General features: G+C 32.1%; 1 protein-coding gene across 2 annotated transcripts; it reads right to left on the bottom strand.

The window, feature by feature from the left end:
* Positions 1-1,739: 1,739 nt before the first annotated feature.
* On the bottom strand, positions 1,740-18,674 carry LOC126775463 (alpha-tocopherol transfer protein-like). 2 transcript variants are annotated; one of them, XR_007669882.1, is made up of 9 exons: positions 18,569-18,674; positions 10,964-11,121; positions 9,859-10,021; positions 8,204-8,262; positions 5,767-5,963; positions 5,054-5,164; positions 4,702-4,804; positions 2,242-3,980; positions 1,740-2,075 (listed from the first exon to the last, which is right to left on the bottom strand). XR_007669882.1 is itself a non-coding variant. In XM_050497433.1 (8 exons), exons 2-8 carry the CDS (start codon positions 11,115-11,117, stop codon positions 3,829-3,831), a joined length of 939 nt encoding a protein of 312 aa, XP_050353390.1. In that variant the 5' UTR covers positions 11,118-11,121; positions 18,569-18,674; the 3' UTR covers positions 1,740-3,828. The 2 variants fall into 2 exon arrangements, 1 of the variants encoding a protein (XP_050353390.1); XM_050497433.1 differs by having other exon boundaries at positions 1,740-3,980.
* Between the last annotated feature and the right edge of the window lie 849 nt (positions 18,675-19,523).

Raw genomic sequence — 19,523 nt, 5'->3', positions numbered from 1 at the left:
TAAATATCACTGAGCTTTGACAGTGTGTTTTCTGAGATTCCATATCTTCCATTCGCGACAATAGTGTGATATGTAAAAAACATATTATGTTCCGTAAATGGTAAACTTTATGATACGTTCCAAGATGTGTGTGAAAGTGGAGCAAATAATTGAACACTTTCACATATGAAATCATTGTAAGTATTGATAAGAATGTATTTTAGTCAAATCAGTATCTCCCTCTCTCTCTCTGGCCTCCTCTCACTTTTTTGAGGAGAAGGTTTGGAGCTTATTCCACCACGCTGCTCCAATGCGGGTTGGTGGAATACACATGTAGCAGAATTTCGATGAAATTAGACACATGCAGGTTTCCTCACCATGTTTTCTTTTACCGAAAAGCACGAGATGAATTATAAACAGAAATTAAGCACATGAAAATTCAGAGGTGCTTGCCCGGGTTTGAACCCACGTTCATCGGTTAAGATTCACGCGTTCTTACCAATGGTCCATTTCGGCTTCTCTTTTTAATAGCAACAACGTTATTGGAGTTTGAACTTTTCTATTCTAAGAAAATAAAGACAAGAAAAAAAATTAACACGTACACTTGTACGTTACAAGTGCATGTCGAAACATGGCAACTTTGCGCAAACGAAATACCTTCTAAGATTTTAAATGTTGGGTTCAGAATACCGGCTGTAGGATTAGGCATTGTTATTAATGTAAGTAATGTTTATTATATATATACATTTTTTAATAATCATGCAGACTATTTATGTATCACTTATTGCCTGTCTCGTTGGTCTAGTGGCTTGATGTAAGGCCGCAGACCCGGATGTAGCGGGCCAGTAAAAAGTTATTGGGTTTTTTAAGAAAATTCTCAGTAGCAGCCCGGAGTCTGGAAGTTGGAAGTGTGTGCCTCCCGTGCCTCGGAAAGCACGTAAAGCCATTGGTCCTGCGCCTGAACTCTTTCCGGTCGTGTCGGATTGCCGTCCCATGAGCGTTAGGGAGTAGAGAGTGCACCTGTGTTAGCGGATATACTTGTGCACCCTAATATCTCCTGCGTAGTTGGCTAATCTCTCTTGAGATTGGCCGCCGTGGCCGAAATCGGTCTGGAGGACATTATTATTATCACCTAATACTTCTGTTAAAAATATTTAAGCTTTTTTTAAACAAATTCAAATCTTGGATCAAGACCAAATAAGAAGTTAGTGAATATTTCATGTTTTAAGTCATGCGCCTGAACTTTTAGCAGTCGCATTCGTCATCAAAACGGAATAGAGAATGCACGTATGTATGCGTACTTTAATTTCATTCTTACGTTAAGGTCGCTTAAATTTATACTACTAAAAAGACAAAAAAGTACATTAATTTCTGAAGCGTTCATTCCGATTCATCAAGCCTTTTACAATATCATTTTTAATGGATGATTTCATTTAATGGATCTCCTACACAAATCTTTTTTTATTAATTGTATACAGCATTAACTACTGAGTATTTATAGGATTGAAGAGACTTTTAAGAGATGCCTTCTTCTTTCAAATGATAATTCATACGAAAGAGACCTGAACCTGAATGAGAATCTCTGTTTAAATAAATACACGTTTAATAACGTTTATAATTAAGCCCGTAGATTTTTATACATCTTTAAATAAATAAATAAAAGACCATTAGAAAATAATAATTTTGTTATTTGAATCATAATATTTAAGCAATCACATAATAATCAATATCATATAATTTTTTAAAAACAATTGCTATTTTTCCAGATTAAAAACATTACACCATTTTAATCTTAATATTAAATTATACTTTATATAACCTAAAAATTACATTACATTTAATCACATTGATGTTATCCTACAGAATTCAAGATATATTGAGCCGTAGTGATGCTTGTCGATAGTCCATTATCGATAGCCAATCGATTGTTTATCGATAGTAAAAGTGTAAACAATTGTATCGATAGTGTATCGACATTATAGCCGCGTGTGAATACTATTGATAACAGCAATACTATTGATACTATTTAAAGTAATTCATTCGATAGTAACGATCGTCTCGATAGTATTGCGAAATTCATTCGTTTTAACTAAAACCTATGAGTAACAGTAACAGTAACAGCCTGTTAATGTCCCACTGCTGGGCTAAGGCCTCCTCTCCCTTTTGAGGAGAAGGTTTGGAGCTTATTCCACCACGCTGCTCTAATGCGGGTTGGTAGAATACACATGTGGCAGAATTTCAATGAAATTAGACACATGCGACCTATGAATACCTACCTATACCTATGGCAGTATCGCTGGTTTTGGACCATCGATTGTCAACGATTTTTCGATAGCATTGAAGTTGTATTAAATTGTTACTACCGAATTCCGATTGTACCGATAGTAATGCTGTCATCAATAGTGTTGCTCATGTTGAGCTATCGATACCATCGATATTGACTTGACTATACTTTCGATAGTGCTGTCGATATCCTGAATAGTTTTCGAGGTCAATTATCGATAGTTCTGCAACACTGTATTGAGGTATATTACTGGACCCCGTTATATTGTCTCATTGATGTTATTATAGATTCTGACATTTATTAATCGACTCGAGTTTTCAATTATTTCCTACAGAGTTCCTATTGCGAGTTTTTATTATTTATTCGATAGCGACATTAATTGCGATATTAAATTTCAAATTTCGAATTCCGATTATTGTCACTAGATGGCGCTGTTTTCATTCATTTCTTAGTAAAAAGACGCAGAAAAGCTCCGACCTAACAAATACGTACAATAGTAGATGCGACAATATAACGTTAAGACATATTACATGTGTTGTCCGATACAATTAATCGTACTGTATTAATGTTATTTTGTTGAGATGTTTGTGTTTATGTATGGGTTAGAAAAAAAATTAGTAGTATTATGTCAGCCTTCAGGCAAATTAGAGGAAAATTTAGGTAAATTTATAATACAATCATGAACCTCATTCGTCGGATCGAGAGGATTATCTTAGTGTAAAACTATTCATTTGTTCATATTGTATATAAGCCATGACGAATTGTCATTCGTATGTATACATATTATCTATCTAAAATTTAGTCATGAATGAAATATGTTTTAAAGTATATACTGTACCTAAATACTAACCTAACCAACGTGAAACGATGAGTACTTAGTCATGACATTCAGTATTTATATGAAATATACTTTGTCTACATAAAAACCATCTACTGCTTCTAATATTCGGAAATATTGATATCAAATAGTATTATATAAAAACAATATATCACAAAAGTTGGTAGCGAATAAATAAAGACTTGTGTTCTTGAAATTTGTACATGCCTAACCATAACATTTAACTATTTAGATTAACGCTATCAATCAAATTAAGGGAATTAAGGTATTATAAATCTATTATCGTAACGGATGTAATATCTAGCAATCACTACCAAATATATTTAAAACTTGTTTATTGGTTATCAAGAAAATCACATATTTAATATTCTATCCTAAATGTTGACTGTGTTAATTGATGTCGATTATATAAATTTAATATTATTAACTATTATGTCATGTGGACCCAAGGCCCCAGCCAGCCGAGGGGCCCCAGCCAAAAAGGATAAAATTTTACTCTAATCGCTTCGGATGGGGGGCCCTGAAATGTCAAATTACCTAGGTGTCTTAGATCTCTAAGTGCGGGCCAGTGTGGACTTTATGATTACTAATTAATATAATTTTTTTTTAAAGTTTGTATAATATATCCCATGTCCTTTTTTAAATAAAGTGAGTAGGACAACAAATTTAAGCAAAATGCTCTGGAGACATAAGAAAGAGCGAGATGTGCTATTATATATCTGAAGCATCAGTCGATAGCAAGTTGTCTGAAAGAGCCGTCGATGCCGAAGAGTTCATCATAGTTGGTTGGCTTCCCAGGTCGGAGGCTTTCATTTGCGATCAGCGCATCTTGCAGCTTGAACCAATCCCTGTATTCTATTAGTTTCTGCGTCCATCTCTCTGTAAAGATTTTTTTGTTTTAGAAAAATGGTATTTATTGGTCATCTTTTCATCCATAGATGATGGTTACGGCCAAGACCATTTTTTTTTTGTAATAAATTTTACGTTTTAAAATACCCTGCCAAATGTTGTCAACTATTGTAACTAACTTATTTTTTAGCGATAAGATTCGTTTCTACTCCTTATACAAGTACATCAAACAGGGACTACCTCGTTGATCTAATGGATAAAAGGCTATAGACCCCGAGGTCCTGAGTTTCGAAAGTTTGAGTGTTTTACCGTACCGTAACAGCCTGTGAATGTCCCCACTGCTGGGCGAAAGGCCTCCTCTCCTTTTTTTTTGAGGAGAAGTGAGTTTGAGTGTTTGAGAGAAGTTGAGTGTTTTAAGTTAATCATATTAATATATCCTGTATGAACACCAACAAATACTAACTCTTCTATCATTTATATAATCTTGTAGTATAATGAGTCTAATTTATTTAAAAAAATCTTAACATGAGTTTTTAATTTAGTTCTTGGTAAATGCCAAATGACCTGCGGAATTTTATTATAGAATCGGATGCCCTGCCACAGAAATGACTGATGTATTAACGTTGTGCAGTCGCAAGCTTGTTATTGTGAAGTTTTTCTAATTAATTCTGACTTAATACGTCCTTGGATAGAGTTGATTATTTACTGTCAGGCGATATTAATGCAATGGCACCAAAAATGGTGAACGTACCTTGAAGTTCATCCATAGTGCCACATTGACCGCCGTATTCCTTTGGCAGCATCTCTTGAGGAACGTACTTGTAAAGATCTTTTACTTCTTTGTGAATAAAAATCTGAAAGTAATTGTCTTTTGCTTTTATATATAATTTTATGTTTAAAAAAATATGGTACGGTATAATTTATGAACACTAAAAAAAACGTATTTCTTAAAAACGTATGTACATCATGTATCTTATGTATTTTTAAAATTTTTTCAATAAACTAAACAGAAGCTTAATACGAGAGAATCTGGTAAAAATAGATGATTCAGTTGGTGTGTTATAGAAATAGTTGTTTGAAAGAATAAACGCAGGAATACTTACTCGTTTCCTGATCTTCTCTTTCAGGAATGGTTTCACTAAATTGACAAATCTCTCAACGACCGGTGAAGTATTTATAATATGGACTTCCTTTAGCTTTACTGGGTATGCTTCCTGAAATATAAAAACACTTCTGATTAGAATATCTTATGCATGCAACATGTAAAGGTCAAACGATCGGCGAAGGATTTCTCTTTTAGGATATAATAAGTACTCTGTGGCATTCGTCTTAGGAGAGGTAAGGTTGTTCAGCCTTGAACCCGCAACGGGGAGTCATGATCCAAGTTTCACATTCTTCATTTCTTTCTTTGTTCCATTTATTAAATAATATTTATGGACAACGTTGAGTAGTTCGAATTGTCAACGATCAAGTTCTTACGAACCGGCTCGATCATTTGGAACTGCTTAGAGATGTCGGGTCACTTTGTATCCTCTATCACATATATCACGGGTGATATTCTGAGGAATTATTTGGATTAGTTTCGGCTGCTGAATTTTACCACCGGAGATCGCGTCAGAACTATAAATTCCATCCTGACCACCTCAATGTCTGGAAATCCACAACAACGCAATTTTTCCTGCCTCGCATATCTACTCTGTGGAACTAGCTTTCACCGGCGACTTTTCTGCTCATGGGCGGTGGTAGTCACTTTCCATCAGGTGAGCCTCGTGCTCAATTGTTGATCTCTAAGTATTTCTGTACTTGAACAACTAACCTGAACGCAAATCATAAACTTCTTAATGATGGACGGCGAAAGCCTGGCCAGCAGGCTCGGTCCCAGCACAGCACCATCCAGCACATAGATGTCACCAGCAACACCCACGACTTCCTCCACGAGTCTGACGTCACCAATCATGAGAGCTAGCTTCAAGGTGTCCGTGATTTGCTGGGAGTCGAGAGTTGGGTACAGACCTGGAATAAAGCATTGGTTACAGACTTGGGGACTTGGAATGGTCCAGGATTTAAATATGATTAAATATTATTTGAATACCAACTTACAATTTTCAATTCTTTTAACGCTTCATAATATATTTTAATCTATTAGTAGAACTTTCACTTATCTGTCTATGTCGGGACCCTTCAAGAGTTTGTTGGAAAAAAGACTTAGAAAAAGAAAACGTAATAAAAAAGAAATTTCTCGTAGTTATGTCATTATATGGTTTTGTTTTCATATAGTTTTAACTTAGTTTTTGGTCCTAACGTACTTAAATACAATAAAAAACAAATGATGTTTTGCAAAATCTATCATTATATATACTTACATATGTGTGCTAAACTTATATTGGTCAGTTAACTAAATACATGTAGTATTTATATATAATAAAAGTACTATCAATTTAACATTTGAAGAACCTTTATTATCCTACTAATAATATCATAAAGATGAAAAATTGATACATTTAAACGAGATAAACTAAAGAATATAAAATTAAATATAATAACTAGAAAATTAAAGATTTGATAGTCCGTTTTGAAAAATGTTAGGGTTGATAGCCCATTTATTGAGAATTTATAAAATAATTATTGTATATAATCATAATAAATAATAATATTTCACTAAGCAACGCCAAGTCACGAGCACGGGGCGGAGTAGTGACGCTTAACGCGGATAAAGCGGCTGGTGTTTGTGTAGGTATATAAAATGACTATATAGATCGTTAACACGATGAGTCTATTATGTAAATTATGCCGTTGGTATTGTATGAATGTCTTGAAACTGCTTTTAATGTTTTACACGTTTATAAGTGTTAAATTTTATTTTTAAATATAAATACATCAGGCATTCTATATATGTATTGTATATAGTGAGACCACGTTAGACTATTGGTACAAAATATTATTTTTTTAATAATTTGTATAAATAAAAATAACAATTATTTATATATTTCAAATCGGTAGCTTAATTAAGTGTATGAGCCTAGTTTAATAAAAATTAATATTTCTTTGTAATCACAAAGAATAGTGGTTTCCTTTCAATACTTGCGTCCAGTGATATTAACTTATTCTCGTATCAAAAGTAAGAAGGTTTGTTTGAAAGGTCGTTCCATTTACGCGTTTCCCCCACATGAACCGAACTGGAAGGGAGACGTATGTGAAGCTTACCGGCACCGGGTGCCGTGAATCAACATCCGCAAACATATAAAATGCCCTAACTTGATGTTCATATAACAGAAAAATAAACATAATGTATATCATATCAATATACAAAATTATATAATCATAATTTAAATGATATATTTAAGTTAATGATTATATATAAAGAAACATCATTATATTATGTACTGGTCAATATTTATTTATAAATAATATAAGTAGAATCATTTGTATATAATACTTTGTTCTAAGGACAAGCTTTATCTTTATATTAGCCCTGTGATTTACGTGAGTTGATAGCAAATATCCTTCTTGGTAAATAAACAACACGAGAGGAACATACACGATGGCTTTATTTGCTTTGTGATGTTTATATTTTTTTATACAACATGCTTTAATGTTTGCAGTTGAAATTTTAAACGTAATTTTGATAAGTCACTTTTATACGCTACCGTGTTTGTTTTGTAACTTGAATTGACGTCAAGTATTTACTTAACTTTGTAGATCGACAGTGCTATTTTGTAAGAAATCATGTCGTATCTCACTCGTGAAATGAAACAAGCGTATACCTTCAAAATAGTATTCTTTAAAAGATGTAATTACTAGCGCTTTATGCGCTTTCGCTAACCAATTTCCATAGCTCTTTCTTCAAAAACGAACAACCTTTGGATGTTTACCAAGAAATGCACTGTAATATAATTATTATGATCACTAAGAATAGCAAAATTTTTTCAACACTGCTTATGTGCAGTGATCCAGTAAATTTTGTCGTATCAAAATTGTGAAGGTTTTGTCCTTTTTTTCCGATCTCGCTGGGTGAACACGTTTTGCGAATGAAAAAGGGATATGTGTTACTCACAGGTACCGATTGCACAATAATGCAAACCTTTATTAATGAACTTTCTGTGATATACAAAAATAAACCTAATTTACAAGAACTTGAGGGATCTAGAAACAAAATTCGTCTGATATATGTAATTATAAGTATCGAATATCGAAAGTACAATAATCAAGTTGAGAAAGTTGTACATCAAGGCCATTTTAAGCTAAGAACTTACCACGACATATTGTGACTCGTCTGCCTTTTGGCGTGACACCTGGTAGGGCTGGCCCTTGTCTGGAAATAAATTAATATCCTATTCATTTATTTAAAAAAACTTTAATCAACCATTAGGCTAATCAGAAATATATGATGACGGTACCACAACTAAACTTATACTAGTACCTATATACAATGTTTTGTTGTTTTCAATCAAACCTCTTTTGTTTATAGTCTCCGAATAAACAATTATATTTTTCTTACGAACGAAATTATCTAAATCATTTTTAACGAATCAACATTTTTAGTGTACATTTTTGCCATAGAATATTTTGATTGATATAACCAGAACACCTCTTTTATATATAAAGCATACAATGACTAAAAGTGAACATAAGGTTACATACTAAGCTAGCCATTATACATAAATAAACAATAAATACAGCATTTTCAAGCATTTTGAATTTTAATAAATGAATCAAAATTAATATTTACTTTGCTCTCGTATTTTGTCAATATGCGAAAACACTATAACATCCTCGTATTTATCATATACATATGTACATATTGTATTGGTGACGTCATTAATACATAAATATTGCAAACTGAAGACGCTTGGATATTTACGTAATCCATATTGCTTATGCTTAGTAGGATTACGCAGTCTATGCGCGACCGAACGCCCTTGAAACATCAAGGCCTATGCTCGGAGGCTGTCTTTCGGAAATGAACCTTAAATCGCATGATTTAGAGATAGTTTTTGCTTTATTACGTAAACATCTCGTTAAATCGAAATGACACTGAAAAATGGACTCAGTTGGCTTGATTTAGAACTACTTTTCCAAGAAGTAAAGTTTATTAATGTGATTCATAGTATGTTAAAATTATTAAGGTAAATATTATCGTCCTCTAAAATTTCAAGTAAATAATAACTCTGTTAATATCACGAGATATTGGTGACATACGCTGTTTAACATAAACAACATCTCACATACTACCGCCTAATTGAGAGTAGTGAGAAAAATTACGATTGAAAATCAATAAGTATATATATTTTTCTTCTTCTTATATATTCTTTTCAGAGCGGTCGTGGTCGTCATGAAGTAGTGGCTGATGTTATTTTCTTTTAGGAGGTTACGCCATCTCTCCCTGTCAGCTGTCATCCTAGTACACCTATGCAATGTCCGCTTACCGCAGATCTGATTTGGTCAGTTCGACGAAACTATATTTACTGGTGATAGGGCTATGTGCAAGCTCGTCTGGGTAGGTACCACCCACTCATCAGATATTCTACCGCAAAACAGCAGTACTTGATATTGTTGTGTTCCGGTTTGAAGGGTGATTGAGCCAGTGTAATTACAGGCACAAGGGACATAAAATCTTAGTTCCCAAGGTTGGTTGCGCATTGGCTATGTAAGCGATGGTTGACATTTCTTACAATGCCAATGTCTAAGGGCGTTGGTGACCACTTACCATCAGGTGGCCCATATGCTCGTCCGCCTTCCTATTCTATAAAAAAATAGCCCATATATATTAATAATGGGCAATAGTTTCGTTGTCTCACAGTAGTTCCTATATTAAGGGTAAAATCAAAAGCGATGTACACGATAGAATTTCGACCATGCGTCCAATTACAAGGACGAGCCAGTTGAGATATAAATGGAAGGTACTTACAGTTTATTTTTAAGGATTTCTTTTAACGCAGGGCTTGAAGCATCTCGATTGGTGAAAAACTCCGGACAAGCGGCACGCATTGTGAAGTACATGTCCAGTTTACGCTTGCACTTCTCCAAGGAGAAACTACTACCACGGAGGAACGTCATCAAAGGATTGTCCTCTATAAAAACGAAAATAAATATTATAATATTCATGTAATAAAACGGTTAGCCGTTACAATAACCTTATTAACTAAGCTACCATAGGCAAGATTCTCAAGACTTCAGTAGCCACAAGTCTTAGTAATAAAAAAACATAATATATTTGGAATTTAGAATCTATAAGGGTACAAAAGGGTTCGAGAAAAGGTAGATAGAGTCCTGCGCTTCCGTTGTCCAGTCTTGACGATATGGGCCCCAGATATATAGAATATATTTTATATATGATTCATATCAATTTTGAATGTTTTAAAATATAGGTTTTATTCTTTCTATTCTTAATAATCGGTAATACAGTCGGCAATCATAACCTTTTTGACCACTTAAAGAGCCATGTTCATACCATTATAACCATAATGTTTTACTTTAATTTTTTTTTTAGGTACTAGTCTTTTGACAATGAAATTGACGCAGGAGCGATTGAACTATGCGATGAAAGCCAGGGGAAATATGGTTGATTCTTTCATACATTTCACAGACTCATACCTTTCAACCGCTACAATACAGATAATAATGAATCTTTATTCAGTCTCATGTTATCAATAGTCTTAAAAACTTAGGAACGATAACAAATGTATTCGATGGAAAACTTTGTTACGGCTAATAACGGTTCCATCCACTTAAATATTTATAGTTAGAGAAAGACTTTGCTTTTTGAGTAAAATATATGAGTGTATGTGCGTGTTCATTTGAGTGCGTGAGAACGTGCGTGCGTGCATGGTATGAACGTGTGCGTATTTGTGTATATGTGTGTACTTAAATGTTTGCTATGACTTACTACCATATCAAAAAATATACATTCGCTTTTATAACATTAAGTATGTTCATGGTCAGCGTTCCTAGTCGGATTTTGTATAAGTGACAGATATATAACTTTTTAAATAATATACAATTACAAAACGTACCCCATTCGTTAGGTAGGTGTGGTTCCTTCCTGAGCCATTCCTTGATGGCGGCGAGGTCGCGGTCCCTGGTAGTGATGTCTTCTTTCAATTCGATCCTTATCTCCTTGGATAACTCTTCTGTTGGTTGTAACAGCAATTCTGATTTTATTTTCATTTTACTGAAATTAAAATTTATTATTGTTTAGTTATTTTTTATAATGTTATCTTAATTATTAGTCAAGGTACTTGTAATAATTATTTATTTAATGTATTTTTTTTTTTTGCTTTACTCATATAAATATACGCTGTATTAAAAACAAATCTTCTGAAGTTCTTATTGCGTCTACTCCTCTACCTCTTTGTTGTCTGTTTTTTTTTTACTTCTTAATTGTGCTAGAAGAAATATCATTATAATAAGCGTAAATTTATTTTTCCTCTAGAAATTATTCGTGTCAGTTATTATTATTTAATAATATATTTAACTATATTTTTTTAAATTAATGCATAAAAACAATTATTAACTTATAATAATAATATCCTGGGACATTATTCACACACGGTCATCTGATTCCAAACTAATCGTACTATGGAAACCAGACATCTGATATACTACATATACTACTTTTCTAGTAAATACATACTTATATATATAATTACTTTATATATTAACTTAAATTAATAAATTCCGGATATAATCGTCAGTCACCAATGGGCGTATCGTCAGTAAAACAAGAGAAATTTTTATGTAAAATATATTGTTTTGTCGATCATACAACGTCACGTAAAACTAATAAAAAATTGTAAAAGTTACGTTGCCAAATAGCAACGGCAATTATATTTCATATCTGAATGACGCATTGCATAAATTATATATCCTTGACCTTAAACAATTAACCGAACATTTGGTCACCTAGCCAATCATTATTTCAACACTCAATATTCATCCGTACAGTGAAGTAATACGAATTTTATTAATATACACTAATTTATTTAACTAAACATTCGGATTTTTTGTATTTAATTCAATCGGTCTGGTGAGGATTCACTGATTTTCCTTACGACGATGATATGTTATTTAAACAGTAATTTATAATTTTGTAATTGAAATAAAATATAAGAAGATTTTACTTCTTCCTTCCATTTCATAAAATTTGGTTAGTTAAGTTTGTAAATGTGAGAAAATGGTTTTCTTTGGAAAAACTAGTTTTCGACCTCGGCTTCGCGTGGGTAGGGGTCGCCTATGTTCGTTTCTGTACCCCTGACAAAGTGTATGCAAAATTTTATGATGATCGGTTGAATAGTTAACACGTGAAAGCATAACAAAGAAACAAACTCATTTTAGTTTTGGTAGTATAGTAGTAGTAGGAGTAAAAAAATAGTATTACTAAAAGTAGTCTAGTATATAATAAATTATGTTATTCTTAGAAATCCATTAATTATTATAAAGAGGTGTTATTAAAAAACTTTAGAAAATCTGAATGTTTGAGGTTATAATATAATCTGAACGTTTATCTAGAATTAGAAAGACAATTAGAAAAGTTTTGGAAATTTCTATAATGTATTTTTACATGCAAATTCGCTTACTCTCTTTTCTATTGGGTTTGTCAAAAATATATTTATTTCATAAGATTAATTATGAAAGACCATAATAATTAATACGTTCATAAATATTAATAGGTAATATTTACTATACGTAAAAAGAATACATTATTATAATATTGATTTATTAATCGTTACGAAATCGTTTGAACAAATTTACGTTCCATTTTGTAGCAAAAATGGATGAAATCCATTTTTAATGTTTACAAACGATTACGCTTTGCATTTACTAATAAATAAATTTATCATGGTAATTGCATAATAACTAACATAATTTTATTTAGAAAACACATGATTTTAATGAACGAATGAATGAATGTATAACCTGTGTCACTCGGGATGTAATGATTCTAACGATACCCTATACATCAAAATCAGTTCAGGCGATTTAAAGATTGATTTTTTTATCATGGATTTTTTTGGAATGTCCCGGAAAATACCATCATATATACACATCTGAACAATTTCTGAGATAATGAACGCTTATTGACGTATACAACCATTGAAAATGTTTAAAGCCATACAATAATTATACCTTTAATGTTCGTAGAGCAGTAAAACTCGACAAATCATGTATTGAAGCACTCGTTTATTTCGTGACTCAGGTAGTATATTTTGCTTTGAAATTGTGGTTAGATTAATATTCCGCAATAGTCAATTATCGAAATATTATCAAGTTTAAGACACGATTTGAATAACCGGTCCTCCTCAAATATGTTATTAGCTCAATATGTACGTTTATAAAAGATTTTATTTTGATGATTTCGTCCTTCTGATAGATTACCGTCACGTAGGTCATTCTCAACGGAGAATAGCCAACTACGAATGAGATTCATATAGTGTTCAAAGTTCCTCACGATATTTTTCTTCACCGCAAGATGAATTACAAACACAAATGAAAGTTCATCGCTTGCTTGGATTTGAATCTACAATCTTCAGCTAAGATTATGGCTTTCTATCCTCGGCTATCTCTGCTATGTTTATCAGAACTAATCAGTTTTTTTTTGCAGTCTGTGTTGAAGCAAGGCGAAGCTATTTTGTTAGGAACGTTTACGTTTGTAATAAGATAATTTTTGATGTCAATATTAAAGCGAATATATTCAAATATTATTAACGTAGATTATTGGTGCGTCTTGAGGATAATAAGACTCGTATGCCGTAACGGCAAACGGACGCTCTCTATACCTTCGCGTCATCTCCGACGCTCGCTTCTCCCTTGTGCGTGCTAGTGCGACCTGTCGAGCGTTCCGAGCGAAATACCTCTAATATGAAATTTAAATATAATAATCATGGTTGTAAATTCGCCATTCAATTTTTAAAGAATCCTAAATGAATATTTAAGTGTTGATAAGTCGTTCAATGCTTTGAGTCATTGTTACAAAGGGTCACATCAACATCAATTTATCAAACACCTTCACATTAATAATATTTATATTGCAGACTATTTCTTTCAATGATGAATAAACTGTTTCGATATTTTAAATTATTTAGCTATTAAAAAAAAATTATAAGCTTAGGTCTTTGTTGCTGTCACAGACTAGACGCTTTTTTCGCACTTAATCAAAAACGCATGTCGTGTCTACATCAAGAGAAATGTAATCATTTAAATTTTTTGATTGTCATTTTGTTTTGTAGACCTATGAACATAAAATAAAAATAAAATAAAAAAATGAAATAGTCTGCAATAATAAAAAATTGTGTGAGTGCCAAGGTACTCACACCTTTTGTGTGTAATTTATGTGTAAATAACAAATCTTACGCTGACGTCATCTGACGCTCGAAATCTTGCACTTACTCGTCTGACGCTCGAAGTCTCTTACCGAACGCAAAGATGTTTACACACAAAAAAACAAACTCCGATTGAAACTATTAACCGTTTTGCTTATTTATTTTAAAGAAGTAGTTTTCATTACAACAAGAAAGACTACTGGCTGACCCAGTCACGGGTTATCGTAGTTTAGGGGGCCAGATAAATTAAAATTGTGCTTTTTTTGTGACAAAAAGAGATTACCACGACGTTACGATAAGCGTTTACTTATTTTTTACGTCTAGGAAAATTTTAGCACAGACAGGCTTGCAAAAAGCCCTAACACCGAGTGAATTACGTCGCGTATTTGGTTCGTCGTTTATATAATGCAGCATTCAATTAAAAAAATGTGAACAAGAACAAAATGAATCAATCTGCTCATTAGCAGCACATCCGTTGAGTTTAACGCTCATTATAAACAGCATGTGTATTGCGTGCTTAACAATTACATTTGCGGTAATTATACGGTGATTTTAATATTCAATGAACTGTATTTATAATATTATTATTATTAATCCGGCATCACTAGCGACGTTCAACGTGGGTTGGATTACAGCGATGTTATTTAGACGCATCGGATCCATGATGAAGGGTTCCAAGATTAGGTATATAGATGATAAAATAACTTGGAGTTAGTATACGTTGATGTTCATACACGATATAATAATTTAATTGTATACGATGAATGTATACAATATAATTGATGGGAAAAAACTTTCAACCTATCATCGTAAAATTTTCCATACACGTTGCAAGGGGTACATAAAATGATCTAGCATCCCACAAGCCCACCATTGGTGTAAATACTCTTTTTGACCCGCAATGAAAAAAAAATTAAGTCCCTTTAGCTTTGAGTGAGAAGTACCACATAACGGGGAAGAACCGGCGAAAGAAACTCAGCTGGTTATATACTTTTTATTACCCATTTGTCACAGATAATTTATTTTACAATATATTCAGTAATACATATTTACTGCATTCATATCGTTATCATATTTAGATTCGCTTGTCTTATAAAAATAGTCGTTGTTTGAATAAAAAATATAATAAAATATCAACTCACTCTGATTTTGTATATCCGATAACGTTTCACGGTTTAATTTATTATTATTATATTAAAATATTTTAGTTATCTGATAACAAAATATATTGTGAAATAAACGAAATATATACTAATATTATAAATTCGGAAGAGACGGTCTGTTGCGCTTTCACGGCAAAAACACTGAAATGATTTTGATAATATATGGTACAAACAAACTTGTACCCAAAGGGGGACATAGGTTATTTTTTATGTACCTAACACCACACCACGGATAAAGTCGTGGGCGAAAACTAGTCATTTTATAAATATAAAATTAATCAAGGAATATTACTATATCTAAAAATATAACCTAGACTACGATAAGGTTGATGAACCTAACGGCGAACGTTGCAACTTGCATCCAGTACCGTTCCTGACCTTTAATATAATTGGTTTTATTATAAATATTTATGTATCAAGATATGTATCAAGACTTATACTATAAATAAGATCTACAAAATAATATTACGGTTCAAAATAACTAAGCTCGTTGATATAATATATGGTTTTTTTTTATGAAATCGGTAGGTGGACGGGTAAACTGGCACTGTAAGAACTACTAACTATCTTTTATATCACCAATTGCGCCACCAGCCTTGGGAACTAAGACATTATGTCCCTTGTGCCTGTAATTACACTGGCTCACTCACCCTTCACACCGGAACACAACAATATTAAATATTGTTTGGGGGTAGAATATCTGATGAGTGGGTGGTACCTACCCACTCATCAGATATGGGCTTGGGCTTGCACAAGGCCCTACAGCCAAGTTTATTTAATTATTATGAATTACACTAATAAACTATACTATATATGTATGAACATGTTACGAAGTATGATATTTGCGAATTGCAATCTTAATTGCATAAGATGAAATACCTTCATACAATGATGACCATTGTGAGATGAAACAAACGACGCATTAAGACGAGTCTTACATTTGAAAAGGTTTGTCTCGCTAAATATTGCGACATATATATAGAAACATTGTATTTGAGCCGTACTTCAAGAGAGAGAGAGAGAAGGAAATAGAAACTCATAAAAGGGGGATATAATAAATTCATCTGTATGTATATTTATAACATGTTCAAGTCTATTCTTTGTTTAATAAACGATTTTCTTTTTGCGTTAGATTCAGAAAAGTTAAAAAATGATTCCGTTTAAAATTTCAGGTATTGGATCTTAGAATTCGAAGATATACCAGGGAACTCCTCAAGATTAAATGGTAAATGTGTAATGAGATGTTAGGTTTATGAAAATACCAAAATGAGTAGCTACGTAAAAATGATCAAGAACGTGCTGAGCTGGAATGGACCTGGACTAGGAAGGCATACAACGGAACTCCTTAATGATAAACAGGGTGCAAATGTAAATTGGGTTACGATTATTGTTTACTATTTATTGGTAAACTATATAAGCAATCTAGCATATTGGCCAAATCATTGTAAATGGTCACTCGACCTTCTATTTGACCTATAAGACAGAACACTAACGATGCACCCTGCGATCTAAGATATTATGCTCTTTGTCTGCCTGTAATTAAACTGGTTAACTCATACTTTAAGCCGGCAAACATCAATGGATAGTATTAATGTTTGACGGTATTGAGTTGTATGAATCATGTGCTTAAAGGCATGTTGTTAAATATATTAAAAAAGTTTACACCGGTAATCCTATTTGCTTACTGATTCGTTATCCTTGCATGAATTGGATAAAATTGCCATCTAATCCACCAAACCGCACTGGAGCAGCGTGGTGGGTAAAAGTATTAGGCGGCATTTTGGAGGATGTTATTGAATATTTTCAAGTAATCAACTTAACAACATTTTAAAATGTCTGACTGACACTACGCACAGCGTAAGCTAGGTTTAACAGGATGACAATTTTGCACAGAAATTCCATATGGGAATTAAATGGGGAGTAAAAGTTTGTATGGAATTGCGTTATTTCTGATGTTAGAAATATGGAAATCGGTATTTTATGAGGTGAAGACAGTTGTTAAATCTTTGACAATTCATCACCTAAGATAATGTATAATATATAATAATAATAATAATATCCAGGGCAATAATCACATACGGCACATCTGATCCCAAATTAAGCAGAGCTTGTGTTATGGAATCCAGACAACTGATGTACTACAGATAATGACACTTAAGTTGAACGTATGTATATAAGTTCACATTTCATTGTTTAAATATTCGGTCGGTGTCTGGATAACGATTTCGGGATGTATGTAAGTAATGAGTACTTTATAAAACTCCAATTTAGATCGATCACCTTTTAATTTTTTGATTTTTTTTAAATTTGTTATTGTCTTTTTTAGTAAACTATGTACAGACATTTTTATAATATACAAAATTAAAATAAAAAAACAAAACACACATTACAAATTTATAGCAAAAACACGCTGTCTAAAAGATTGTCCTGTGGCATTGTACCCTAAAATTATATTGTAAGACGCTGGCACTTAGCCTCTCTGCACAGCTAGACTCAGCCTTTGGGCTAAATAAGCGCCAGCTCTTGGGTCACCGGAAGTGTGGAGTTACCAGTTTCTTAGAAAGATCTTTTATGGCGTTTTTTTAAACATCACCTTTTAATTACTAATAACTCAAACTTCATTTGATATGTAGTAAATATTTGACCAAAAACGAAATCAAAATATTCTATAGCATTCATACATATTAATATCCAAACAGGATTGCAAACTACATTGCCAAAACTTAATTATTTTTTTATAATCTTGCAGCGAAACAAAAAATATATCGTTTTTAATTTTTAAATAGGATTTTCCGACAATAACAAATGTAGCTAATTATGTATAAATTAAAAATATACAAAATCCAAGTGATTATCATTGAAACGATAGAAAATTGCGAAATTAATATTTATTAACTTCAATGAAGGGTAGTACGATATATTAGTATAAATATAGTTATAACAAAACAACTATATATAATAATAATGTGATAATACATGAAAGATTTTTTTAATGGTCGAATTATGTAAAATATTTTGATTTTACTTACTTTACATACATATTATTTATTATATTAAAAAACTCCATATTTACCCATTAAAAAAAGTTTTTTATTTAAATTATATTTGATAATTAAAAAAAAAACAGATTACTTACATGATTTCGAATGTCACAGATTAAATATGAGATAAAAAATAATTTTTCGCTATACAGCCAACATGCACACAGCTGTAGCAGCCAGCTATTACTGACCTCGTATCGCCTCTCTCTGCTGGTTGAGAAATGTATTGCTAACTTGACTTTATGCTTCATTTAAACGACGCTAATCGAGCGAGTAACTCGAACACCAAGTCACATATGCTTAATCATATAAAATACGTATAATATAATCGACTTTTTAATACGTAGTTATCAACAAATTCATAATTTATTTAGTAAACCTACAAATATTTTCAAATATATTTATGCATTAAAAACAACAAACGCAAATAACATAAAAATAAATCATTTTATTAATTAAAAAATGTTTCTTCTAAAAGACATTGAAGTTATTAAAAATAACTTAAAAGGTACCGTTCTTATTTATAACCGTTGTTAAGCGGTGCTTAGTTAAAAACTAATTTATCTCTTTTTGTCATCACTGATTGAAGATTTGAGAGAAGAAGACAGATATTTAACTAAGTTGAATTTATTTAGCAGCAACAGACATTCATTTTTTAACTTTTCTTATGATTTTATTTTTATATTCATGAATTTGTTTTATTTTCATTGACTTTTTTATTGTATTTAATTTTTAAACTTACAATACATATTATTTTAGCTTATGTGATATATAATAAATAAATTTTATGTCATTAATTTCATTCATTAATTGAACGGAAGGAATGAAATAATTAAAAACACAGTAAGTTTCATTCTCGCGGCTGGTTAGTAATAACGTCTAAACGCACCATCTGTGAACAGATCCCCAAAAGTTTGCCCAAGATTTGCCAATTCATATAAGAGGTCACATATAAGAGTCACGGCGTCCGTTACGATATTTGACAGGATATAAAATTATTATACATAATTTAATTTATATTTTATTTATAATAATATATACATTATTATA

The sequence above is a fragment of the Nymphalis io genome, chromosome 18 (assembly GCF_905147045.1).
Source record: "Nymphalis io chromosome 18, ilAglIoxx1.1, whole genome shotgun sequence".
NCBI lineage: Eukaryota > Metazoa > Arthropoda > Insecta > Lepidoptera > Nymphalidae > Nymphalis > Nymphalis io.
Note: the sequence above shows the minus strand (reverse complement) of the source record. Positions and strands in the feature narration are given on the sequence as shown.

Coding starts and splice junctions, on each gene's coding strand:
- LOC126775463 (XM_050497433.1), bottom strand. CDS start 11,117: ATGAAAATAAAATCAGAATTGCTGTTACAACCAACAGAAGAGTTATCC. Junction 8,263..9,858: donor GAAATCCTTAAAAATAAACT/GTAAGTACCTTC, acceptor ATTTATTTCCAG/ACAAGGGCCAGCCCTACCAG. Junction 4,805..5,053: donor AAGAGAAGATCAGGAAACGA/GTAAGTATTCCT, acceptor AATTACTTTCAG/ATTTTTATTCACAAAGAAGT.